This window comes from Drosophila erecta, unplaced genomic scaffold (assembly GCF_003286155.1).
Source record: "Drosophila erecta strain 14021-0224.00,06,07 unplaced genomic scaffold, DereRS2 tig00000021-arrow-pilon, whole genome shotgun sequence".
NCBI lineage: Eukaryota > Metazoa > Arthropoda > Insecta > Diptera > Drosophilidae > Drosophila > Drosophila erecta.
In genome coordinates, this window is record NW_020825198.1 from 22761837 (window position 1) to 22786964 (window position 25128).

Genomic DNA, 25128 nt, shown 5'->3' on the forward strand with positions numbered 1-25128 from the left:
TTTAGTTATTTTTTAATAAGAATGTTTGAAATAAAAAGTTAACTGATGGCAAATAATTTGTTATCGTTGTCGTTTTTCTTTTATTACATTTGTATTATAATATGCTCTGATCTTCGTTCCCTTCGTTTGGTATTATGCTGACATTATTATAGTGGTTATATTATTATTTGTTAAACAAAACAATATTTCAGTAAGTATCAACAACGTTTTAACGTAATGTTTAAAAATGTTCCAAACAGTCAAAAAGCACCTGCAAATATAAAGTACGTTCGATTAGTGACCATGTGAGAAAAGCATACCAACAGTTTTTGGATCCCATCGACTTTGCATCTGAAAGTGGTATCCGAAAACTGCCAGTGGCTTATAAAAGCCTATTAAATTTAGTAAATTATGTTACAGTGCAGCCAAAGAAAACTGAGTTAATCGTGCAATCAAGTTCTTGGCTCTGGGATGTTGCCTCCTCTGGATGTTGCCCAAACACAATCAACACATGGCACAGATACCCCACACTTCTACCTAAAACAAATCCATTCGCACGCACATACACCCACACACCCACTGCTACTCCTAACTGCTATTCCTAACCCCAGGTACTGGTGTTTTGTATAGGGGCACGCATTGTCTAAACACCGGGTAGGACCTCGAAGAGAGCCGCTCGGAGAGAGCTGGAGAGAGGGCGCAAGGACAATGCCGGAAAGCTGAAAACACGGGAAAACTAAGCGACCAACAAAATTTTCAAGTTCAAAACGCCGCCAGACGATGAAATCGGGCGCGGAAAACAAAGCAAACCCCATCAAACTAAGCAAAACAGGCAACTGCGATACGATCTAGTTCGTACAACAACACAGGCGAGAAAGCTGCGGCAACGCCAAGCCAGCTGAATAAAAGTTAGGCGACGGCGACTGCACTGTTTGCGGGGCAGATTAATGGGTAGCGATACAGCCCACACAAGTACACAGAGTTTAAGAGCGCTTTTTAACATGAAGCGCTATGGGTGGTAAAGTGGTTCGACCGGCGGCACCGCCAATTCCACCCGCCAAACACTGAAACACAATGTTCCGAATAGTTGAACAGAAATTGTTGAACCGCATCGGGGAAAGACAATATCGTCAGCGGCTCTGCTTTCAGGCTGGGCAAACTAACGGGTGCATTAAAGGGCGTTGCAGTGTATTTGGCAGATAACTGCAACTTTCCAGAAGTAAGAACAATGGTTAGAGCACCAACTCCAACTGACAATGTTGCTTGCTTAAGCACTATTCACTTCGGATGAGAATGGTCCTACGCAAAGCTTTCCGCACACTTTAGATCTCACAGAACCACACGCAGCTCGGACTCGCAATCTTCCCAAACCACGAAAAGCGTGTACAGTCAATTTTTCGTAGCTCGAAGCACTATATGTCACGACAAAAGTTCAAGTCATAGAGCCTTCCAGCTAGGTTCTTTTTAGCAATTGAGGGTGTAGAAAGTAGCAGCCTCTATATGGCGAATTAAATCCGATTTTGAGTCGAGGAATTTAGAGGCGGCCCTGCCCCGGACTCCGAGGTTTCACCCAGAACGCAAAAGATTTGGTCAGAGACCCAGAGCCAGAACAGAAGCACGGGAAATACGATTTCTTTGGGCGCGCAAAAATGCTGGAAATTCGCGCGAACACTCCAAGAGCCGCAGAGCTCCGCGAAACGCACCGAAAACGGCCAAAAAGATGAATATGTGCAAAAATCTTTTGCATACGCTCAAGAACCCATGAAAGCGGCGATGGCCAAGCCGCAGTCGCAGTCGCGGTCGCGGCTGACGTCGGCGTCGGCAGCATCAGGAGCCGCGAGAGCTGAGAGAGTCAAAAAGAAACTGACTAAACCTTCTTGGGGGGGGTGAAGGAGGCTGACGGCGGGGTGCGGAGCTGGCGGTTGGCGGTTGGCGAACAAAGCTTTTTACGGACTCTCGCTCGGACAACAACAGCGTAGCGAAAATCGAACGAAGCGAACGCAAAGAGACAACGAGAACGAGAATTGCGCCCCATCCCATGCGCCGACACCTTCCCACACCCCCACCCACCAGTGAGTAGCCCTGCGAGAGAAACAAGTGCTGCGAGAGCGCTACTCAAGACTCTGCCCGTGTGTGTGTGAGAGACAGACATAGATAGGAACGGGGAGCGGAGGCAAAGCAAACAACAAAAAGCATCCAAAGCGTTGGCAAAGAGTTTGCAAAAAGCAACTTAACGGGGAGGCGTGTGTGGACCTGGATGTGTATATGGTTGTGTATATGGATGTGGATATGGACGTGGATGTAGATGTGGATGTGGCTGTGGATGTGGTGTATCTACATCTGAGCCCACAGACACTCGTGTCTCGCGACTCACATGAGTCCCGCGGTCGACGCGCGCGTCGCTGCAACTGCGGCCTTGCGTCGCGTGCCTTTGCAGCTGAGGTTTTGTTGCCCCTTTCTGAGTTTCCGCAAGGGGTATGCCAGGCCATGGGTGGGAAAGGGACGCGTCTGGGCCCCAGGGGGGCTTGGCTAGCCCTCCCCCTGCGCGGAACCCTCGGCCGGCCGTCTGGCGATGTGGTTGCTTTTGGCGGCAGCGCGTGAAAGTGTTACGATTTGGAAACTGGTCGAGCTTAGAAGTGGGTAAATCAGTCGCAGCCACCAGCCGACGTAGAGGAGGCAGGAGTCCGTTGACGCGCCAACTTTAAGTCCGGAACTTAAAGCCTTACCAGCGGACTCGAGGTACTCGGGACACCTGAACCAGTCAACTAGGTTTAGTTCTCATTCGTACACATTTAACAGAGTTTCTAATCTTCACTATTCGATTTTAACGTAGTAAAGTAGACATTTGCGACCCCACATATGTACATATGCAGTAAATACTTTTCCGCTCATATACACGATCGCCTAAAGCATTTTAGAATTCTCATCCTGAGAAGGGAAATTGAGCCTTCTGTAGCTTGGACTTTAGTAAGAAGCCTGAGGAGAAAAGTTCGATGGTTGGTCGAGTTATGAAAATTCGACCATATTTCAGCCCGCTTCACCTAGTACTCAATGGAAACATATGCCAAATGCTATATATAAACTTATCTCCATCGACTGCGCTGGCTTAATCAGCCGCCGTTGTTTTTGCGCTGGGCAATGGGGGGCTCCGTCCTATCCGGTACTATCAGCAGAAAAACAAAAGTATTCACTTATAAATATTTATTAAAAACAAAATGATAATGCCAATTGAAGCGCAGTAAAGCAATAAATGTCGCGGGCACACAAATGCATTGGTTGGAATGGACTGGATGTATGAAACTTGGATCGCAATCAATATTAGCTTAACTGAAAATTTTTCACATAGCCCACACCACTCGGTGGCCAACTAGTTAGTGTAATCATTCCTCTGCTCGAAACCTTTCTGACGATGTCCCAGCGATGTCCCTGTACATACCATCCACCAGTTTAACTATGTTCTGTTGGTGCTTCATAATGTCTTGAACTCCTTGCTGGAGAGCTACGTTGCAAGGTTGTCTGAGGTCAGTCGAGCTATCGACTTCCGTGAGTTCGGGAGCCATCTTTCCCCGGCACACAACATAGCTTGGCTTCCCGCGAAGCCTTAGACCAGCTACCTGAGCGACTTTCTTCTTGCAACTCCTGTCCGAGGACCCAAACATATCAGATCTAGATTTACTCATAGTGTTTTCAACTGATTTTCCAAACTGTATTTAAATGGGACGTTTGCTTGACAGCTCGAGGAGCTAGAACTTTGAATTATACTGAAAAACACGAAACACTGTTCCAGTCAACTAGTCCCGCTATGAGAGCCTCTTTTCTGATCAGTCGCAAGCAGCCATGGATGGGGCAGCTGCTGCTCATGGCCAGGAACAAGGCGCTCACGCTCCTGCTAAAGCTGTATAGGCGGACTCCCATCTTCAGACCGCGACACCTGCCAGGAAGGAATCGGACCCAGAGCGGTGGACCTGCCCGCGATAGTACGATCAGGCCCTCTGCCAAAAACACGAATCTTTCCTGTCGTCTTTCCCAACTCACCATGCTTGGCAGCCTCGAGCGCCTGGATGAGCTAAGAGAGGACGACTACCTCAATGAGGACAGCGACGTGGAATTCGGAGCGGACGGAGAAATTCTTCTGGACATGCACAGTCGGCGGGGACAGGGTAACTTTGAGCTGGCTCTAATGGCGGGCGGGCAACTGGACGTGGACTCCGAGGAGGACGGGGAATACGACGAGTGGGACTGCGAAGGATATGTGCGGTACGTGGAGTACGGGCAGTGCGAGGGGGGGAGTGATCTGATCTAGTGCTTGGACGGATCGGGCAGGATCTGGAACACGTTGCAGATGCCCACGAGCCTTCCCACAAAGTTCTTCCACAAAGCGAGGCGGCTACCTCCCCATCTAAGCCATGAAGCGTGGCAACGCCGCAATGCCAACAATAGGTGCTCTCGTTTGGCGCCAATACTAACGACAGCAATGTAAAACACTAGAGCACTCTGGCGAGAGGGCACGTCAAGTGCAGAGAGAGAGCCCGCACCCGTGGCGAGGAGGGGGCGGGGGCGGGGGAGCCAGGACGGTCGGAGAGTGTGCACAAAAAAATTTGCCGGCAGCTTAGTTTTTTTTGCCGGTGCAAAAAGTCGAATGCGAGCGAACGCTGAAAGCTTCCACTCTCCCTCCGATTTAGATTCCGATTCCGATTCCTATTCAAATTCACATTCACGTTCACGCTCGCACTCAGATTCCGATTCCGATTTCGAGTTCGAGTTCGAGTTCGATTTGGACCTCCCCCCCTGGCACTACGGTACCTCATCAGCGCCATCACCATCGCCAAGTCACACACGGCGTATACATAATCCAAATAAAAGGCAAACATCAAGTAGTTGTTGCTCCGGCAACTCGCTATTGTTATTTTAGGTATACCTCCCGCAGGGCCCCCTTCGGGACACTGGAAGAACACCCGTCCAAAGCGCAGTGTTTTTGTTTGCCTCCTTATGGAGCTGGCCGAGATATTGCCACGGCGACAGCTCCCTGCTCTGCTTTGCGGCCTATCTGGCGATAAGGCGCCCTTTTCGCCTCGTCCCGTTGTGATACTCGCATGCTCTAATCTTATCGCGAGCGAATAGCGAACTCACTTCATGGAGCGCTCGCCAGTGCGAATTCAGTTCGCCTTTTGCCAAAGTAGTTAGCTCAAATATTAGGTCACACAAAAAGCCGGTTTCTGTTGTATTCGGCTGTTCTTGTTGTTGCCGCTGTTATCTTGTGTGGGGCCTGCATATGTGGGTGAGTTTTGTTCGTGTGTGAGCTGAGCTGGCAAGCCGGTTTTGGTCGCTGTTGTTTTTGTGACTTTGTCGACTGTGGCTATGTAAATTTTGTCCGGCCCGCTCCCTACGCAGCATATGCCCCCGGTGCCAGCAGAAAGATCAACAAGAGAAATAGAACCCAATAAAGATGAATTTCGGCGGAGCAGACTTGGGGTTTCCCTCATGGCCTTCTAAATTAGCATTAGCTCGTATTAGGTACATATCTGTGGGGCAGTCTCATCTCCAATGGCATCACTGCATATGGCGTATTTGAGCGGACCGGGATACTTTCTCAATTAAAGATACATAATTGCGCCAAAGGCGGTTATTAATTAAATTCAATATAATGTAGTATCAGAGACTATTCTAAAATCTTTATAGTGCGCTAAGAAAGACTAATTCAAGATTGCTTATTTAAATGCATTCAGTATTAAGTTAGGGTAAAGGATTTATCTAAAAGAAGCTGCGGCAAAGTAAAGCATATACTAAAAATGTCAGATGACATTTTGTTCTGCGACCCTGAGCAGATCTTCTTACAAAGGGCGTCGATTAGCAGGAGCAGGAATTCAATAAAACCCGGAGGTGGATGTGCCCATGTGGGCACCTGGACGCGCGATTACCATTTTTGTAATTTGCAGTGAAATGACTTTTAATTTGATGGCGAAACATAAACGAGTTGGCCCCAAAAAGCCCTCACGGGAGCTCCGTTCGGACGTAGGCTGCCCCGGGATGAAAGCCAGTGCCACCCAAGGCCACCCAAAGCCACCCAAAGCCACCCACCAACCCCCACAGTTTGGGGCAGTGGCTGGTTCTCATCAGGATATGCAGATAACTGTAAATAACCGATTATATGCACATATATTTCCTCACCTATGTATGTATGTACCGCATACATTTTTATGTATGCAAGTATATCACAGCACATATGTACAGGGCAGAGTTTAAGCCCGTTGTCGCTGTCGTTGTTGTTGCTTAATTTACAGCCTTATGTCACTTTTTGGTGCATTACACTTTTTCATTATCGCGCAGCAGCACCCAAAAACAGAGAGAGCAATAGCGAGCGACGACCACTCGCTGCCTCTCGCTTTCTCCGCTTCGGCTGACTATGACCACCTCGCTCTATCAGAGTCCGAGGAAAAGTGAATAAGGAGCGGAGCACACATCAAAGGGAAATGAGTTTTCATTTAGTCCCACACAAAAGCGGAAATGAATCGAAATAAATAAATAAATTGCACCTGTCCCAACCCACCGCACCCCCGCATCCCCTGTGTTACATATGACCCACGCCATACCCACCATCCCCCGCCCATCCCCCACCCCACACCCTGCTCTTGCTCATCCACGGGCTGGGAACTTTGCGCATGCGCAAAGAGAGAGAATGAGAGAGCGAGGAAGGGTGAGAGCGACAATGTCGCGAGAATGCAGCGTCAATCGGCTGTCTCGCTCTCGCGCGGCGTGCATTCAACCCGGTAACGCACCTGAGCAGCCCCCCACCACCCACTGCCGCCCAGTGGCGCCCACTGCCGCCCATCGCCGCCCACTGCCGCCAACCCCCGCGAGTCGCTCTCATTCTCGCGCTCCATTCCTCTTCGCCTTCTCGTCCTTGTAGTCTTCTTGCGACGGAAAGCCGAACGGATCGCGCTACTTGTTTGTTTTTCCCGGCGACGGGCCCCCGTTTTCGCCAGCAAGCCCTCCGTTTTGTTTTGCTTTAGCCTTATCAAAGTTTGGCGCTCTCCGGCGCACTTTCTAGCTGCCAGCCCCCACCGACCCCCCTCGTGCCTTTCGCTTCGTGTGTCGTTTTGTATTTTGTATTTTGTTTAGGTCTTTGTTGTTTTGCCGTTTGCCCGTTTTTACTTTGACTTTCATTCAAGAACAGTCTTCGTCGCGTCGGGAGTCGCCTCTTCTTCTCGCGACACAGAAACGATGCCCGATGCCACAGCTAGAAAATAGATCACAAAAGGGTTAACAAAACTCTTCGAGGTCGGGAACACAGGCGAGCACGCACACAGTCCTAATGAAAATTAAAGCGAACCGAAGACTTTCAAAGGATGCAGCAACTTCCTTTCAGCCACTCGCCGTTTAAAGATACATTGTAGTTTCCCTGAGCTGTAGCGGCCTAACTTTTCTGGGACTTGAAACTATTAACTGACCTATCTGGACCGCACAAGCTACTAACTGAGGTCTTATTGCCATCATTTAAGGTCATTTTTATGAACAGGCCTCCGGATAAAAGACTGTCCCTGGTGGAAAACCCAGAGTAAATCCAAAATTAGCTTCCAACACGAGAAATTCACTCTAAAAGTTGCACATTTGTTTAAAAGTTTCTTGCACTTAGTCAAAGTTAAGGACTTGTACACTCGTATTACTCGCATACCATGGCTTAAATATTTTGTAGTGCACTTTCAGTAATACGAAAATAAAAGCGGGCGGCAAACACTTCTCTTCAGGTCATTTTATTTTTGTCGAAAAAGCGAACAATATTTGTTTGTTTCGAACGCGAGAGCGGAGTTTTCTAAACTAATTTTGTTAATCAGATGCATCGGCCAGCGCAGCTAACTAGCGGCAAAAACAAAACCGCAAGCACCAGCCGCAGCAACAACAACAGCGACAACGCCGACGCCAGCGTAATAGAGCAATAGGCAGGCGGTGGGCGGTGGGGAGTGGGGGGCTTGCGCCCACTGCGGTTTAGGGCTGAAATACGGGTAGTATTTGCATAATTTACATCAAAACACAACACACATCCCCATGCGGCGGAGCTGACTGATGCTGCTGCTGGGCTTTTGGGGGCTGCTCGCAGGATGCGCTTAGATTTAGACTGGACACCCACTGGCGCGCAGGCACCCACACACACACACACACACACACACACAGGCTCACTCACTCAGGGACTTTCCCTTTTGGCAGGAAATCAGGAGAATTTTCCAACACAGAACCAAGTGGCGAGCCAAAGTTGTAAAGTGCTACTAACTCAGGCAAAATAAAACTTATGCGACTAAACCGAAAATTTTGAATGTGTGTTGCTGTTGACAAAGCATTTTCGAAACTGATTTTGCCCCGACACGACGCACTGCCGCATTTGTCGCAGCCCCAGCAACAAAACTGCAGCCAGAAAAAACTCATTATGAGAGTCGACACACTGGGCGCCAAGCCACAAAAGTGGGCCGGAATGGTGGATGGGTTTCGCGGCTTGGGGTTTGGGGAACGGAGATCCGGGATCCGGGATCCGGGAACCGTCAACCGGGATCCGGGATTGCTGGGCCGCAAACGTTAATAATTAGCAACCCTATTAATGCGAATGGCGAATGGGTGGCCCAACCACCCCCAGCTTATTTGCCACCACCCAGTGGGTGTCGATTGAGTTTTGTGTGCTTCCCTCTTCGGGCGTTTTAATTTATTCGATTATTTTGATGTTTGCGCATCGTCATCAACATAATCAGCAACTGCAGCGTGCGTGGACTGCGGCTGCAGCAGCAGCAGCAGCAGCAGTGCATTAATGCACTCCATCCCCAATCCCTTTCCTTGTCGCACCCTGTCCCAACCCCAGTGGGCCGGACAATTGTCCGGTGGATTTCGGAATACGGATCTCCTACCGCGTCTCCGTCTGCCATTTCATTCGCTGCTCTGTTTTTAATTCTTTTTTAGGTGCGTTTGCACACAAAAAGTGGATTCATTGCCTGTTCACGCGGCGCCAATCATTCACAGTTTGAGCTGGATCTGGACTTCGCTCATCGATGGATGATCTCCATACTATCCACTGGCTGATGGACATGTACTCGTTATCATTCTGCTCATAGGGATGCAGGATTTATTCGAGACTAGCTATGCATATATATTTGCTACCTAGTACTATTTTTGTAGCTATAATAAACATCTGTAGCTATGTAAAGTCAAGTACTTAATTTTAGCGTGGCTGATTTCCGCCAATATATGGCATATTTGTAAGGGATTTGCCACTGCAACCCGCCCAGTTTTCCATAAAAAAGAAATTATTATACAATTTATTATTAATTTTCGCCCGTTTTTTCAGCTGCAGTCACGCAGACTCGCCGACCAACCAAAAGGCAACCCCAAGAGGGCGTGCCATCTGCAACCGCCCATCAGCAGCAACGCATTATATTCGCGCTCGTTGTTTTCTGCCGTGTACAGCGCTCTTGTTTCGGATTTTTTGCCATTTTTTGCCATTTTTTGCTATTTTATTGTCATTTTGCGTAGCCCAAACCAGTGCGGCCCACTCCACTTCCAGTCTCCTGGAAGTGCAGCTCGCATATATGACTGGTAAATGAGCTGCGCCTGTGTAAGTGCGTGGGCCATGTACTCGGTTCAAAATGGGATATTAGTAAAAAGCTCATCGGAGGATCCTAGCCCTCTGTGCACGCCAAATCACAATGTGGTAATACATAGGTCAGAAGTACATACGATATGTATGCATTGCGATACATGTCTACACAATAATTGAATGTGGCTGGGCTGATTGATCGGTGGTGGGGAAAATTATAATAAGTTGTTGCTGTGTGCCATTCCCAGGCACTTTGTGTTGCAATATATGATTAACGAGTTATCCAATCATTGCAGTAAATATCCACAATTCTATTTGCGATGTGGGGTCCTCGGGGTCCCGCATTAAGGGCTAACATATTCCGCTTATTGGCTAATTGCAAGTACGGAACTGACTGAGCATCGTTCAGCGGTTCTGAAAAGAATCCATTCCGTATTTTATAGCATTAATGTAAAGAATGCAGCGCCATAAGTTGGGACCCTGCAGTTAGTAATTTATTTGTACTATTTTTCTGTTCATTTTCTATTTTCAAACACTCTTTTCTCGAAAACGAACTCTTAGGCAAGTATACATATGTATGTATATGTAAGCTATCTCTGTAAACATAGAATGAAATTTATAGGAACGAAAAACCCCAGTGTGAGCACTTTCCCTAGCTCCTCAAACAGGAAGTGATCGAGCTGTGGAAAATTGTCACTGGGTTCTATTAATCCAAGTGTCAGGATGGCCGAGTGGTCTAAGGCGCTGCGTTCAGGTCGCAGTCTACTCTGTAGGCGTGGGTTCGAATCCCACTTCTGACAAGAATTTTTTGGGCTTGCGTGGTTTTATTTTGTCGTGGTTAATGTATTTTCGACGCATATCGTCGCTGCTCCGGCCGAAATAATGCAACAAAAATACATTTTACATGGGTATGCTACACACACTCGCCGCTATTTGCTGCCCTTTATATACACGCATTGTTGCCACTACAGCAAATAAGAGCCCACAGACCGAATTGATTTTTATACAGCATGTCCAAATTTTTTTTATTAAACAACCCACATGCAACCCTTAAAAAATCCCGGAAAGTTTCACATATGCGATTTTCGAGCCTTCGTTTTTTAATGATGCGAATTCGATGTACGAAATTTTCATTAATACTCCGTCCTAGCTCCTTTGCTGGGCGGCAGGGGAAGTGCAAGGGAAGTGGCAGGGCGAGTGCGACAGCGATAGCGAGAGCGACAGAGACAGCCACTGTGGCGGAGGACCAGGGGCGGAATGGGCCCTTGCTGTAGGCTTAAAGTGCGTCATGTACAGGTCAGGCCAGCGCCCGAGTGGGAGGCATAGCCGTGGACATGGTGGAGCATATGCAGGGCCTTGTACATAGAACGGTACGTGCACCCAGCTATATAGTACATGGACTCCAGTGTTTATTCAATGCTGTTTACGGCCACCAGCCTACCACACCCACACCCACATCCCCATCCACACCCGCATCCTCAGCAGGCCCGGGCCAGACCTTTGTTTGGCGTTTCAATGCTTTTTCAAAAATAATTAAATGTTATATTCAATTAATTGTTCGTTAGTCGCCAGCACCTATTGCCACTCTCAGCACTGCAGCTGCAGCTGCAGCCTGGCATCCTGGCAGCGAAACCAATTGGCTGCAATCGCACTGAACTTCGATGAGCAGTGCCTGATAGCTAATGGATAATATGACCCCGTAATTGGATTATCGACGAGTGAGTGACCCGCCAAATTTACTGTCCTTCTGTCTGGATAAGTTTCAGTTAAGATACATAATGGGCTTAATAATTATTAAGCAAAGATAGACTTCGACCGGAAATGTAATATTTGAAAGTATCGTATCTTATAGATCTTATAATTCTCTATAGAAGACACGAGACGAAAATATTGGTCGGTCTAAAATCTATTAGTTTTTTCACATAGCAGCTTTACTTTTTGGCAACAGACTTAAAACCTATACAAACAGTTACCCACACCAAATATAATTTACTAATTTCCTTAAATGCTACCGTCATTAAAGGGTTTATTTGAATATGGTAAGGTAATATTCCACTAGTTGGGTTGGCTTAGAATATACTCGTTTGTATTGTTGCACTATACGTTGTATGTACAGTTGCGGTGACAATAATAGCACCATAAGCACATTTCGTGTTTGTCGCAGCGCTTCTGTATTTTCTGACACTTTTTCATCATTTTACTCACTAAACTTAAATACTACAATGATTTTCAATCGAAATAACAAAATTAGTAACAGATCTAATGGATATTTTAAAAATAATAAGCAAAACAAAAAAAAAACGTAAAATGTTCTTACTCAGAGAGACAACATATGGTACTTATTATTCATGCAATCTGACTTTAAAAAAAAATAAACATTCAATAATTTTTTTTAGGAAATCAACTTTCCACCTGCAGTAGTGCTATTATTTTAGCCGCAGCTGTATGCAGTATGGATATAACGGTTACGCTCATACTTTAAAAAATTTGAACCTTTTTTTTTATTATTCGCTTTTACAGTTTTTATGGATACGCCAAATTGAAAAATTGTCAGCATTTTGTTTATATTTTTTTTTTTCAGAATTTCAATCGCTATGCCAACTAAATTTTGAAATATCTTCCTAGCACTCCCATGATATTTGATGGTATATGCTAGTCGGACATAGCGTTACCTATTGTAACAAGTGGAAAGAAACGTTTCCAATCGTACAAACAATATAATTCCTTGACCGCTATCCCAGCCCATCTATTTACATCTTTCAAGGCCCTACGTCACTCCTAGTAGACTTAAGTAACTATGTATTAGGCCCACACTTGTAATTGTGGATTGGATTCTATTTAACTTGCCAGTACGTATCGATAATATGCACTAAATGAAAATCTGCTGGGGTATTAGTATCAGTGTTAAGCGCCTCGAAATATACGATTGACTCTTCAGACTCGCAAACTCTTGATATACACAATTTACAATTACGACACACCATAACAAAATTTTTACTTGTTCAACCGGCAATTTTCCATTAAAGCCTGCCGGATTAATACATTTTATGTAGTGCATTTATTGCAAATACTTTTTCAAATATGTACTGTTTTACTAAAAATGGTTCCAGTACTCAAAATATTATAGTCAAAAAGGAAGAAGAGAACGAGAGACAAATAATCAAACAAACGGGCACGCGCTGTAATTAAAAAGGCCATTAAAATAATTTTTTTACACTCGTTACACGTAGAGTAAAGGGGTATACTATATTCCTTAAAAACTATGTAACTGTTAGAAGAAAGGGCTTCCGAACATTGATTCTTGATCTTCTCTAGACGAGTCGGTCCGGCCATGAGCGTCTGTCTGTCCGCATGAACGTCGAGATCTCGGGATCTAAAAGAGCTAGAAAGTTGAGATTAAGCAAATTCATCTTGCATGAGGATTGTTTTCTATCAGTGTGCCAAAAATATTTTGACACACCCACTCAAACGCACACAAACCGCCCGAGGCCAGGAAATATATTCAAATTTCTTCTTGTACATCAGCTGAGTAAAAGGTATCTTGTAGTCGAGGAACGAGGACAAAAGCGTGCTTTAAGGGTGTAGCGATACCCGAAACTTAAAAAAATATTTTTCACAGCATTCACGATTCCTATTTATATATTTATAAACAATATAAAAATATTATAAGATAAAAGCAAAACAATTATAAACTCCATTAGACACTTATAGCTATTATATTTCAAAAGTCAATCCAGGAATAACCTGTAGAGAATATGTTGAAGAGGATATATGTACATGTGCTGCCCACGTAACTTCCCTCTCCGTTGGGAATTAGAGTACTTAAAATACAAGTGCCTGGGTTGGCTTGCTCTCGCATCTGAGATACCCCTTAGAGGGCGATAAAGGACTTTGCTCCACGTGCATGCATACAAACTTGGCTTACGTACTGCAGCAGGCAGGATTCCGCAGGAAGAGCAAACAAAACAAAGAAAACAGTAGAGTGCATTTTAAATTTCGTTGATATCGATTTTCGTTGCGGAAGAGAGGCAGCATGAGTGCAGCGTAGTGCAGTGCAAAGTAAGAGGGAGATGGATAGCAGGCATCCCCATGTTGCCGTGGACATACATACGTCCACATCCCCACTTCAGCATGCATACATATATGGAGTAAACATAAAAAATGCAAATGTGCATGGACATAAAACCCACCCATTCGGCAACTCCCAAGCCCTGTGCATTGTGGATGCAACAGACCGAGGCCAGATCCACGGCCAGAGCCTCATCCTTGAATGCACCCAAAAGGGTTCGGCCGACGAGCGCTCCTCCTGATGCCAGGCATATGCTCCCCGGAGGAGACACCCTGCCCCGCTCGGGAAAACGTCTAATGAAGTTGGAAGCCGGTTGTCAGCTGCACTCCAACCACCCACTCTGGCGGATGTGGAGGCTTCGGCTGGCGGGTGGAAGGTGGATGGTGCATGTTGGATGGACCTTGTTCGATGTGTTGTCAGCAATTCAACCGCACACAGACGATTGCCAATTTGGGATGCACGTCCCCTGGACATGCATGCAGCATGAACACATCCTGCGTGCACAGTCAGGTGCAATATCCGCAACAAGAGAATTGTGCATTTTTAAATAATATTGCAATGCCTTGTCGCGGCCAAGTCCCCCTCGATTAAAATTGCAAATGAATGGCCATTTCTGTGCTAAAGTTGCGGTCTGTCCCAAAAGGGTGCTCTTTTGGCAGGCCGAGGCCTATTAGGGAAACACACGTGGCTGCGTCGATATGGCATCCGAAAACTTTTCCCTAGGATCTCAGCTTACATACATTGATTAATCAATGCACTTGGACCGCATTTCGGGGCGGGCGTGGTGCACTGCATCCAAAGCAATCAATGGAAGCGGCAGAGCCCGTCAACAAGCCCACTCTTCAACTTTTGCTCATATCATAGCACTTCCCATTGCCGATGGACGTCGAGAGTTGGTGATAAAGCTCTTTCGGGAAATCATTCATCAGATAGCAGAACCGGCAGAGCTCCCAGGCAGGCAGCCCGACTTTCAGACGGACCAACCGACAAGCGACAGATGAATATGGATTTGGAAACTCAGATAATAGACGAAGCGGACATTGATGCATGTATGGCATATGAATCAAAATACTTTCCGGCAGTGGGCGGAATGGGGCGAAAGCTTAATTACATAGCTTAAATGCGAGTGTCACCACCACTGAGATGGTATTCTGGGCATACTCTTAAAAAATAAAAAAACAAAAATTTGACGGCCATTAACATTACATTAGTTAAAAAAAAAGTGTTTCACACATTAGTTAAAAAAAAAGTCTTTCACACCTTCCCATACCGGGAATTGAACCCGGGCCTCCCGGGTGAGAGCCGGGTATCCTAACCACTAGACAATATGGGATGTACAATTCAGTCGTGTAAACTAGCAACTTGCGGCACATTCAACCTCTCTTGTGCTATAAATAGAAATTCAGCCACAGGGAGACTCGTGCACGTGCGATTGAATTCGGACGCTGTTTAACAAGTTATTCAAAATACAAGCTTGAAACAGTGCCGCAATTGAACTTATCATGGCGTAATCGAGGGACTTCTTATTATTTTGGCACATATGTACTCCCATGTATGCCCATACATACGCTTATGTATATTAACGCCGCATTCTTTTTCTGCTCATGAAGTATGTATGAAAATGTAGCCCGTGGACTTGAACCCAACAACAATAAAGCTCGAGCGCCACATGCAAATTGCAACGAAACACAAGGAAGGATGGCTGCTGAGAAGGGTGGGGGGAAGTGGGTGGCGATGTGGGGGTAGGATTTAGCTACAGATCGCCGTGCAGGGGTTGACTCTTTCAGGCGCTGGCTGTGAGCCCCACTCGACATATTGAAGCATATTAATTAAAAACATTTTCATTTATTAAAAGAGCAGCACGGTGCTCATGGAAAGGCGTCAGGTGTGGGGGCGAACGAGCGTGTGGCATCAGAAAAGCTGCAGCCGCTTCAACAGAAGATTACAGGCCATTTTTTATATCATCGTGGCTCTTGTAACACACTTCTTAAAATATTTGTATTAACTTGACATTTTTCGGACTTGGTCGAATCCGTCTAGTCCGGAATTTGTCAACTTAAAATACTGAAATGACTCTTCTTATTACGGCACAGGAAAATATATATAAATATGGTAGAATCCGGTTATAACGACTCCGCTTATAGCGTCAGTCCGGTTATTGCGACGGAAACTCGATGGCTTGGTTGTCCCCATACAACGTTATATGAAAGGACCTCCGGTTAGTACGTCTCCGCTTTTAGCGACAAACCGCTTATACCGACGAAATTTTTCATAATTCAACCGAATATTGCGACGAGCCAAAAAAAAATACAGAAAAATATTTACAATAACTTACAGTAATTATTTAAAACACATGCAAAAAAAAAATACAAAAAATCACGAAAATTTTTACAGCGTGCGTGTGTAGACCTCATGCCTATATTCCATGAGATGTCCCATTATATTTCTAGTTTTTTCTTCTTTTTTCCAATAAATTTTAATGCTCAAATTCGCTAAATGTGAATTAATGCACTAAATGCGCATGAAAGTACTTCTCCGTCGAAGAAAAAATGCTCCGTTCTGTTAGTGTGTCTTCGGGGTATAACGTAAAATCGTCCTTTGAAAGTCCCTATAACCGGATTCTACTGTATATATAAATATATATATATATATAAAATATATATTATATGAATATATAATAAGATATATGAATATGTGCATATTTATTAATGTTTAGAAAAAAACTTAGGTTTAATATAGACAGGTTTTATTTTATTCTTCGAATTGTGCAACTATCGTATGAAAACGACGATCATGAATAGTAGTTATACCCGTTACTCGTAGAGAAATAGGGTATAGTAGATTCCTTGAAAAGTATTTAACAGGCAGAAGGAAGCGTTTCTAACCATATAAAGTACATATGTTCTTGATCAGGATCAATAGCGGACTCGATCTGGCCATGTCCGTCTGTCCGTATGAACGCCTCGATCTCAGGAACTACAAGAGCTAGAACGTTGAGATTAAGCACGCGAAAAACTGCCACGCCCACACTATTGAAAAATTGTGTTTCATTCTTTTATTTTTTGTTTATTTCTACCGATATTTAAGAAAATTAAGAAATTTATCGTAATAGTGAGTGGCTAGGAGAAATCGCTTCAAATCGGGATAATATTTCATTCCATTTAATGCTGATTGTTTTACGATTTTTTACTTTTTCTCGACATTGTACGTAGGGGATTTATAATGTCCGATCTACCCGATTTTCTTGAAAACCCGATTGCTAAGCTTTTTCTGCCCAATATATAATAAAGAAACCTAAATTGGCCAGTGTTTGAAAACGTTATGCTATAATCTTTAGCTTTTAAGGTAAAGGCCCTAAGTCGGCGGCTTCCAGCGATTTTCCTGCGGGGCACCACAATGACAGCAGCTTGCTCCTGATCGAGGCCCATTGAATGCCGAAGCAGCTTCTAACAAATTGGCCAACCACTTCGGATGCATGCCGTGCCCAAGATCGAGCTGCTGCTAGTGGTCGCATGTGGTATGTGTGTAGGACCATAACATAAATTTAAATGATAATAGCGAAAACACACATTGCCAGTTACTTTGTTGCTAATTGGGGTATAGGACGACTTTACTCTAATTGAAATACAACACGTCGCGGACTCGACTCCCCAACTTGCAGTCCGCAGAATTATTAGACTTTCCCGCAGAAGGCTTAGTACTGGAGACGGCTTTTGGGCTGTCTTCTGGCAGGTGAACTTGTTTCTCTTTTGGCGCTGCGCTAACCAGACACCATTTATCATTACGGGACCGAACTGGGAAAACTAGATTTCTCTGCCGCCAACTGACCGAGTAGAGACTTCGGCCACAACTTCCAGAGCCAACTCGCTGGAAATCATTACTCCTGGCTCGTTTGGCGCTGCTCACTTTTCGATGATGCCCGAGTTTTTTCGAAAATTAATTTTAATTACCATGCAATGTTGTCGCCAAAAACCCCTCCGGTCGCTGTCTTGTCAATTCTTCATAGACAGCTGATCAATAACATTTTCTTCTGGCATTTCCGCTTCTAATTAAGCTTCAAGCTGATGGTAGTTCGTGCGCTGATGGAACTCAAATCATTAATAAAATAAAAACGATTTTCCAACGCCAAGTAAAAAAATCTTTTTCTTTTACATTCTGACATGTATGTTTGCAAAAACGGATGCTTAAATTCCCTACTTAAATTCTTTTAAATAGTTACCTTTTCTATCTGCACTACCACTGTGGCACGAATTCCTCATAATGACGAAGCAAGGCAAAGAACGCAATGTTGGTAAAATGCATCTTTTATAAGAAATTGTGATTATTTTTGCTTAGTTACTATTTTTGGAAAAAATTTGTTATTTTATCACAATCATAGTGCTTAGCATCACACGCGTTCCCCTTTTTACATACAAGTATATCTATAGATACTTATACTATGTAGTATATATAGATACTTTTAAAATGATCTACATTATAAGCATTGTATTTTTTAAATGTGTGTAAGACCCAACAAGTCAGGACACATTTGGCATTTTATTAAAACCAATAAGAATCGCATCCGCAAGAAAAAGGACCTTATGTTTTCAATTTGAATAGAACAGGAGTGGTTCGGATGATGGTTAGGAATCGTCTCAATGCTATCGCTGAGCATTTCCAGAAACTGGACACCGTAGTGTTCAGATAGACCATCTGGGAGCACACGCTTAGCAAGGCCGCCAGAGATCAGCTTGAGGACACGCGTCATCCGAAGCGGATATCTAATCTCCCAAAGAAATGCGAGATCCAACCGAAACCCGCAAATTCGTGATAGGAGTGACAGGCTGAATTTGATGTATTTTTAGATTTATACAGAAATTAATTTTACAGAACATTCAAATTAGCATTTCAAAAATCTCCACCCATTGCTTGTAGGGTAAAAGGCTATAAATTCGACGCTATAGTCGAGTTTCCCGACTATCAGATACCTGTTACTTGTGGAAGTGCGAACGAAAAATTTCAAGATAAATTGGAAAAAAAATTTAAATTAATAAATAAATTTAAAAACTTTTCAAAGTGTGGGCGTGACAGTTTTGGGTGTTTGGTGGGCATTATAGTGGGCGTGAAAGAACAAATATATCTCGGAGTTTCAAACCTCGATCACATTCCATCTTCCTTGGATTATAGCATCGATATCTTTGGCTTTCTATTAGGTAAAATCCCGCAAAATCCTTGTTCATGATCTTGTATCTTGCCTTGGCGAACCTCGTATATCTTTAATGAAGTTTAGTGCTAAACATTTTTTGTGGCGGCGTGTCGCCTTTTTTGTCATTCCCGGTCCCCTCCTCCCACTTCCCGCTACCCCCCATTCCCACTACATTTAGAAGCCCCAACTACCTAAGCGGCGCGCAACTGCAATGGCCTTTTGCTGCTCGCATTTGGCTCCAGTTCGTTTTTACGGATTTCACTTTTAAGCCATTTATGTACCTTTACTTCGTTTGCTAATTTTAACTTGGCTTTTTTTTAGCCACCCAATGAAGAGCGGTGAGAGTGGTGTCTCATGATGCAATGACCTCGAACTTTGATGGCTTGCCATTTGCAGTTTGAAGTTATGACTGGGGCTTTCGAACATTTCAGTTCCGATAGGAATGGTTTGCACCGAGCGATAATTTCAAATAGGCAGATGCTTTTGGGATTAGTCCAGTTATCTATAGCCGTTTATCTATTTATCTATCTTGGCAGCCCACGAGCCAAATGTCAAGGCAGCCACGAATTCTAACTCTACAGAAAAATCGCATGCGATTTTGTGCCAGCCTGAAAAGCAACGAAAATCGATAAAACTCTCCATGCCCACACTCTCCTGCTCTCACCAACACTTCTGCACGGCTCCCCTTGTGCTGCAAGAGAGAGCTCCCCGAATTGCGCTCTTCGCTGCCCACTGCCCACTGCGCTGCGCCTGCCTGCATCGCTGGCGGCTGCTCTCGAAATCTAAATTTCAAGTTCGTCTCCCGGGCAATCCATCCTGGCAGGGGATTTTGCTTCGGCTAGCTCACTCCCACTTCCCCTGCACTTTCTGCATCAGCGAAAAGCAAAAACGATGCAATAAATACATAAGAAAGGCCACACAACAAAGGGACGTCCCCGCTCCCGTCCTGTGGCCGTTTCCTCTTCCTCTTCCGAACCGTTCCGTTCCGTTCGTGCTGGTTGAAAACGAAACCGGATTTCGTTTTGGTCGATTTTCGCTCACTCTGCCTCTCTGCCTCTCTCATTCCACTTGGTCGAGCTGCCCTTTTTAGAAGTTCTGAGTTGTCTCGTGCTGCGCGCCGCCTCACTGGCGTTTTCGCATTTGACTGAGTTTTCGGAATGCAGTTTTGTTTTATTTGCCTCACTGTTCGTGCCATTCCTGCCTTATTTGCTTGTTTATGTTTATTTTCGCTCTCGTACTTCTCAGCCTGATTCACAGTTTCCGTGCAATGTTTTGCATATTTGCGTAGTGGACAGGTTTTACTTTTATTTATTATTTGTTTTTTATTTTTAACTTTCCGCGACTGGCAAAAAGAGAACGAGAAACTCTTTTGTTTTGGTTTTGAAACGGAACTGGTTTTCTGAGTCAGTTGGTTGCTTGGCCGGCCCCACAGTGGGGCGTGGAGAAATCTCTGGAGTTGCAGGAGGTTCCCTTAGTATTCCCTTAGTATTCTGTAAGTTCGAGTTACTACAAACGAGTCTAGAAACCAACATCCTAATGCATTTTTTAAGGTTGCTGTTATATACTGGTGTCTTGGTAAACTTTCCAGATGATAATACTGTCAGCGGGGGTATAATAAATCAAAATTGCTATTGGTATTCCGTGTCAAATGACTTAGGTACTCCATTTTTGCGCTGCAGAATTGCAACTGCATCTTCGGGCATCGCCGGGCATTCGGGCCACGTCCACGTTGTACAGCCGGAACTCGACATTTCGGCGCCGCACATTGAGCGTGACCACCACGCAGTAGAGTAGCATCTGCAGCTGCTTGGCCAGCAGCACGTAGGAGGCGCCCATGTCGTCCGGGAAAAGGGGTTCGGCCCACGCGGAACAGTCGAACAGGAAGTAGCCTCCATCGCGGCTGGAGCTGTGCCCGAAGCAGAAGTGCCGTTCCCGGCACTCCAGGACGCCACACTGGAAGCGCGTGAAGAAGTAGGTGAGGCCCTCCAGCAAGCTCATTTCGGTGCTGGCTGGGGAGCTATAGAGGTGACCGAAGGCCACCAACTCAGTTTGCACCAGGAATCGTAGGTCCTGGAACTCGCACTCGCTGCACATATCGTCCACACACAGGTGCAGGTCCCAACGCTCGCTCTGCTCCACGCTGGCGCGGTAGTAGCGGTCTCCGTTAACCACTATGGCGTCCAGCAGCTTGCCGCTCCACTCGCCAAGGTGGCGGAATGCACTGGCCACACAACAGGCCACCACGCAGCACCCCAGCGTTTGACGCCCACGCACCTTCCCGTCGAACCAAGGAGCCCTCGGATGCAGACCGCCCCACAGCGACCAGAGTCGTCCCGCCACCTCCACGTCGAAGTTCTGGCTCCGAGCAGCGTCGCACTGCCGCTGACAGCCCTCCACGTTGCGGCGCAGCCGCCGGCTCCAGATGGGCAGACAATTGCACGGCGTCAGCCAGGTCATTGACTCGCTCCGCGCTGACAGCAGAGCGGTCTGCTCCAGCTGCCGTAATATGCCGCCGGTATTGGCACACTCCTCGGTGTGCATTTTCCACATTTTCCAAGTGCCGCCTGTTTCCCTCAGGCAAGATGTAAAGCCGCGTCGTAAGCTTCGGAGGACCATCTGACACAAGAATGTCTCGCACAAAGTTGTGGATGCGCCTGCGCCACATTATGGACGCCACACAAAGGACATTTCCCGAAAAATTGAAGGTGTTGGAGCTGCTTTATGGACAAAAATTTGGAACTAATCTTAAAAACAGAGCCTACCCTAGCGCCTAACTATAAAAGGAATCGACTTCCTGGGTCGATTTGTTACATTTATACAAACACAAAAATTTTAGTGATGCGGCTATCAGATACCGGTTAATCAGCTTAATGGGGATCAGGGTAATGGCTAGGAACTAAGAACTTTACTAGATTTCAAACGATCGCCACTTTGCAGCAATTTCACTTATTGCACACGATTTTCTAGCGTCATTGATCATGGTAATTATTTATTAATTTAATTTATTTTTTATTAATTTAAAGTTATAAAGTGACACTTTTGATGTTTCGCAAGAAGTAGAAATGAGGATGATGAAATTACAAAACAGTATGTATTCTTATCACTAAAAATGCTATGTACTTTAATTACGTTACTGAACATTCTCGGTTACTGTGTGGAAAATATTTTACAAAACTTTCAAAAAATATTCAAATTTGTGAAATTATAATTTCATTTTCAAAAACTTTCATACATGACTCGTCGTCAAAGAAAAACATTGAGGTACATTTTAATAGATAGCTCAGTTTAAAAAATGGAACCACAAATTCTGTTTCTTCGACTAACAGTAATTACATATACACATTACTAGTAGTGTAAAAGAGTACACTAGATTCGTTTAAAAGAATGTAAAATGTAGAAGGAAGCGGTTTTTCAACCCTATAACACCATATATTCTTGTTCGGGAACTACAAAGGCTAGAATGTTAATGTAAATTCTAGAAAAGATCTCCAAAAACTGCCACGCCCACACTTTTGAAAAATGTTTTGTTTTTGTATATTTTATAATTTTCATTGCAAATATCTACAAAAACATTTTGGTCACGCTTACTCGCTAGAAAAGGTGTCAATATGAAAAATGTTAGATATATTTTGTATTTTATTTTTCTTTGTCACTAAACTACATTATTATTACGTCAGACAAAAAAGTTGTCGGTATACTCGTATACAATTTTTCATATTTTATTATACAAGTATGGTTATAAAACATATGTATCGGTCTATTCAAAACTAATCAATTTCACGTACCAAATGCTTGTCGGCCAGCTACTGTATTTAAATAATACTTATTGGTATTACTCCGAAACATTTTCTTAACCCGATTTAGTGGTAATAATCAGTAGCTCACTCTCATACAAACCATAACAATCATGCGTCACAATCAGGGCTATTGCTTAAAACAGCGAGATTGCTTTGGATTTTTGCGTTCCTGCCCCGTTCAAATAATTGCTCCTTGGCCCTGCGAAATTCCACTTCCATCTGGCTAAGGCGTCGTCCGATGTCATCGCGCACCAGTGCAATCGCCTTCATTTCCCGCTGCACTTGCTCCTTGGTTACCGAGCTGCGACTCAACTTGTCGCTAAAGTCATCCACAGAGTGGTCCAGGGTTAGCATCCTGCATTCGAGACCTCGGATATTCTTACGGAGATACTTGGCCCGACTGCTGAGGTCTTCCAACGGCTCGTTGATGTATGACGATTCTGAAATCTTGACAGTGCCGAATTTGCTGATTGGTCGTTCTTGGTCTTTTTCTTTCGGCTCATTAACATAGTACTTGTGTATTTTCAGCAGGTTTACCCGGAAACTGGCCCAGTCCGCAGTGTTTGGATCGCTCTCCATGCCAGAAGTAAACTGATTGATTTCATTTATGATCTGGGCGATTTCACCATTTCGATTGACGTCGCCTTCCCCCGGAGCTGGCTTCTTAGGTTGGCCCCCGCTATTCTCACGCCCTGGAGTCTGAGAGTTATCTTCGGTCTCTCCTTTATTCTCAGATGCTGCGTGATTCTGCAGAACAGGATTTTCGTCCTCCGGGTCCATCAGGCCTCTCTGGAAATGTAGCATTGAGGAATAGGAAATGCCGCCAGAAACTCTTACCTTTATCAGGACATCCTTGAAGCTCTTAGCCTTAGAGGTCAGCTTGTTCATGAATTCGTTTCGCATTTCCCTGACTATGTCAGCAATTCCACCACGATCCGCCGACCTGGACAGAAGACTCGGATAGTCCTCTGTAAGGTCCTCGTTTGAGGGATCGTCCAATGAGTGAATGTCAATCAAACCCTTCTGCGGGGACAGATTTCCATTAACTATCGAGCCAAGGGGCCGTTGTGGCTATACAAACCTCCACTAGAAGACCCAGGTGAATTTCGTCCGCGCTAAGCTCAGATGGATCAGCTAACTCATACCCGGATGGTCTTATCGTCTCTTTGCTGCCACTCTCTTGCAGGGTAAGCAGGCTGTCGGACGATCTCAGATCATCCCACGATTCGGGCACACTCAGCTCCATGGAGGCGTCGTCGGTGGGCAGTTCACGTTCCAGATCCATTCAACCGAAAATTTGCAAATTACCAACGCTTGGATAAGTAGAAACCTATCACTGCAAATTTTAAATACGTAAATTCTTGCTGAAATACTTGACTCGAAATCTCTGGCTCTGACAGTTGACACAGAGTCTCCTTCCTTTCATTCATCGAAGTAGAAAGAGGTGTAGCCGCGGCTGGGATCGTGATAACCAGTCCTGAAGCACAGAGAGCGGAAATTAACTTCGCGTTTCTGTAACGCATTAGCGTAACCAATAATTTGAGGCATCGTAAACACGTCGTAAATTTTGCACACGCAAATTTAGGTCTTAATTTTCTATAGCGTTCAGCAGACAAGCAACTCCAGCTCCCAGTACCACTGCCAGGCGTAATTACAGTCCATTAAATTCGCTGCGATTGCTGCGCTGCTGTTTCTTCCTTATAAATGATAAGTGCTACTTGCTGCCAACCTCCCATGTGATGGTTTGCTTGATGAAACCGTTTCTTGTGTGGCATGCAACAGTCTTTGCTGAGGTGTAACCTATGTCCTACCCCTACGCAGGCCGCGTAACTTGATACTTGATCACTTCGACTATCAGATACTCGCTCCTCGGCTAATCCAGTTCTTATTTAAGCTGCGATGTATCGTTCGCTAAAACTTTTATGGTTTATGAAAACACCTCGGAATATTTTTTGGGAAAAGGGAATATACAGTATGATTAGCCCAAAATCTTGTTTTTCGTTACATACTTGTATCTCCAAAGTACGCGCAATCCAATCCAAGTCTGTTCGAGAGTCTATTTAGTGTCCTCAACCTGGAGTCAACCGGCTTTTCTGGAAAGGTCAAGGACACAAGCAGTCCTTATTGTCCCTTCATCTTTTTTAGATATGAGTTCTCTGGACAAGTGTTGAAATACATATATTTTGCAGACTGCAAACTATTAGAGATCGGTGGCTTGGTTTTTCACAAGGGGCTTTTCATTTTACTTGGCATCGCATCTCTTCGCTCGGTCTCGTTTGGATCGCCAATTGGCCATCCGAACTTGAAATTTGATATCGGGCAACGCAGCAACATGTTGCCGTAGCACCAGCTTGAGCCAAAACCCGAAAACTTGTCGCGCTGTCGCCAAGTGTTGCTGTGTTGCAGTGTTGCTATGTTGCTGTGTTGCTGTGTTGCCCACGTGGTGTCATGAACTTGCCAATCTAATGCAGTTAAAATAAGGAGAAATTATTTTGTGGAAAGTCTGAGCGTCTTTTCCCATGCC

At 44.9% G+C, this 25128-nt stretch overlaps 4 protein-coding genes, 1 long non-coding RNA gene and 2 other non-coding genes across 7 annotated transcripts; 2 read left to right on the forward strand and 5 right to left on the reverse strand.

The window, feature by feature from the left end:
* Positions 1-124: 124 nt before the first annotated feature.
* LOC113563872 lies at positions 125-1751 on the reverse strand. The gene is made up of 2 exons (XR_003407646.1): positions 1683-1751; positions 125-250 (listed from the first exon to the last, which is right to left on the reverse strand). It is a non-coding gene; the product is annotated as an uncharacterized LOC113563872 (long non-coding RNA).
* Positions 1752-3217: 1466 nt separating this feature from the next.
* LOC113563906 lies at positions 3218-3671 on the reverse strand. The gene has a single exon (XM_026977138.1). The coding sequence runs from the start codon at positions 3657-3659 to the stop codon at positions 3360-3362; it is 300 nt and encodes a 99-aa protein (XP_026832939.1). The 5' UTR covers positions 3660-3671; the 3' UTR covers positions 3218-3359.
* Positions 3672-3712: 41 nt separating this feature from the next.
* LOC6544167 lies at positions 3713-4856 on the forward strand. Its single transcript, XM_001973732.3, has one exon. It carries the CDS (start codon positions 3782-3784, stop codon positions 4280-4282), a length of 501 nt encoding a protein of 166 aa, XP_001973768.1. The 5' UTR covers positions 3713-3781; the 3' UTR covers positions 4283-4856.
* A 5414-nt stretch (positions 4857-10270) lies between these two features.
* Positions 10271-10353, forward strand: Trnal-cag. The gene has a single exon. It is a non-coding gene; the product is annotated as a tRNA-Leu (tRNA).
* A 4530-nt stretch (positions 10354-14883) lies between these two features.
* Trnae-cuc lies at positions 14884-14955 on the reverse strand. Its single transcript has one exon. It is a non-coding gene; the product is annotated as a tRNA-Glu (tRNA).
* Positions 14956-20448: 5493 nt separating this feature from the next.
* Positions 20449-21671, reverse strand: LOC6544170. Its single transcript, XM_001973733.3, is given in 3 exon segments — positions 20449-20826; positions 20829-20883; positions 20915-21671. Coding segments are annotated over 3 exon segments (930 nt in total). The 5' UTR covers positions 21424-21671; the 3' UTR covers positions 20449-20460.
* Positions 21672-22510: 839 nt separating this feature from the next.
* Positions 22511-24058, reverse strand: LOC6544171. Its single transcript, XM_001973734.3, has 3 exons — positions 23686-24058; positions 23442-23627; positions 22511-23393 (listed from the first exon to the last, which is right to left on the reverse strand). Exons 1-3 carry the CDS (start codon positions 23887-23889, stop codon positions 22713-22715), a joined length of 1071 nt encoding a protein of 356 aa, XP_001973770.1. The 5' UTR covers positions 23890-24058; the 3' UTR covers positions 22511-22712.
* Between the last annotated feature and the right edge of the window lie 1070 nt (positions 24059-25128).

What these genes read in the sequence shown, in the direction of transcription:
- LOC113563906 (XM_026977138.1), bottom strand. Translation starts at nt 3,659, where the DNA reads ATGAGTAAATCTAGATCTGATATGTTTGGGTCCTCGGACAGGAGTTGC.
- LOC6544171 (XM_001973734.3), bottom strand. Translation starts at nt 23,889, where the DNA reads ATGGATCTGGAACGTGAACTGCCCACCGACGACGCCTCCATGGAGCTG. An exon ending in ACCTGGGTCTTCTAGTGGAG is followed by an intron (nt 23,628 to 23,685) that starts GTTTGTATAGCC and finishes CTGTCCCCGCAG; the next exon opens with AAGGGTTTGATTGACATTCA. An exon ending in TCAAGGATGTCCTGATAAAG is followed by an intron (nt 23,394 to 23,441) that starts GTAAGAGTTTCT and finishes CTACATTTCCAG; the next exon opens with AGAGGCCTGATGGACCCGGA.
- LOC6544167 (XM_001973732.3), top strand. Translation starts at nt 3,782, where the DNA reads ATGAGAGCCTCTTTTCTGATCAGTCGCAAGCAGCCATGGATGGGGCAG.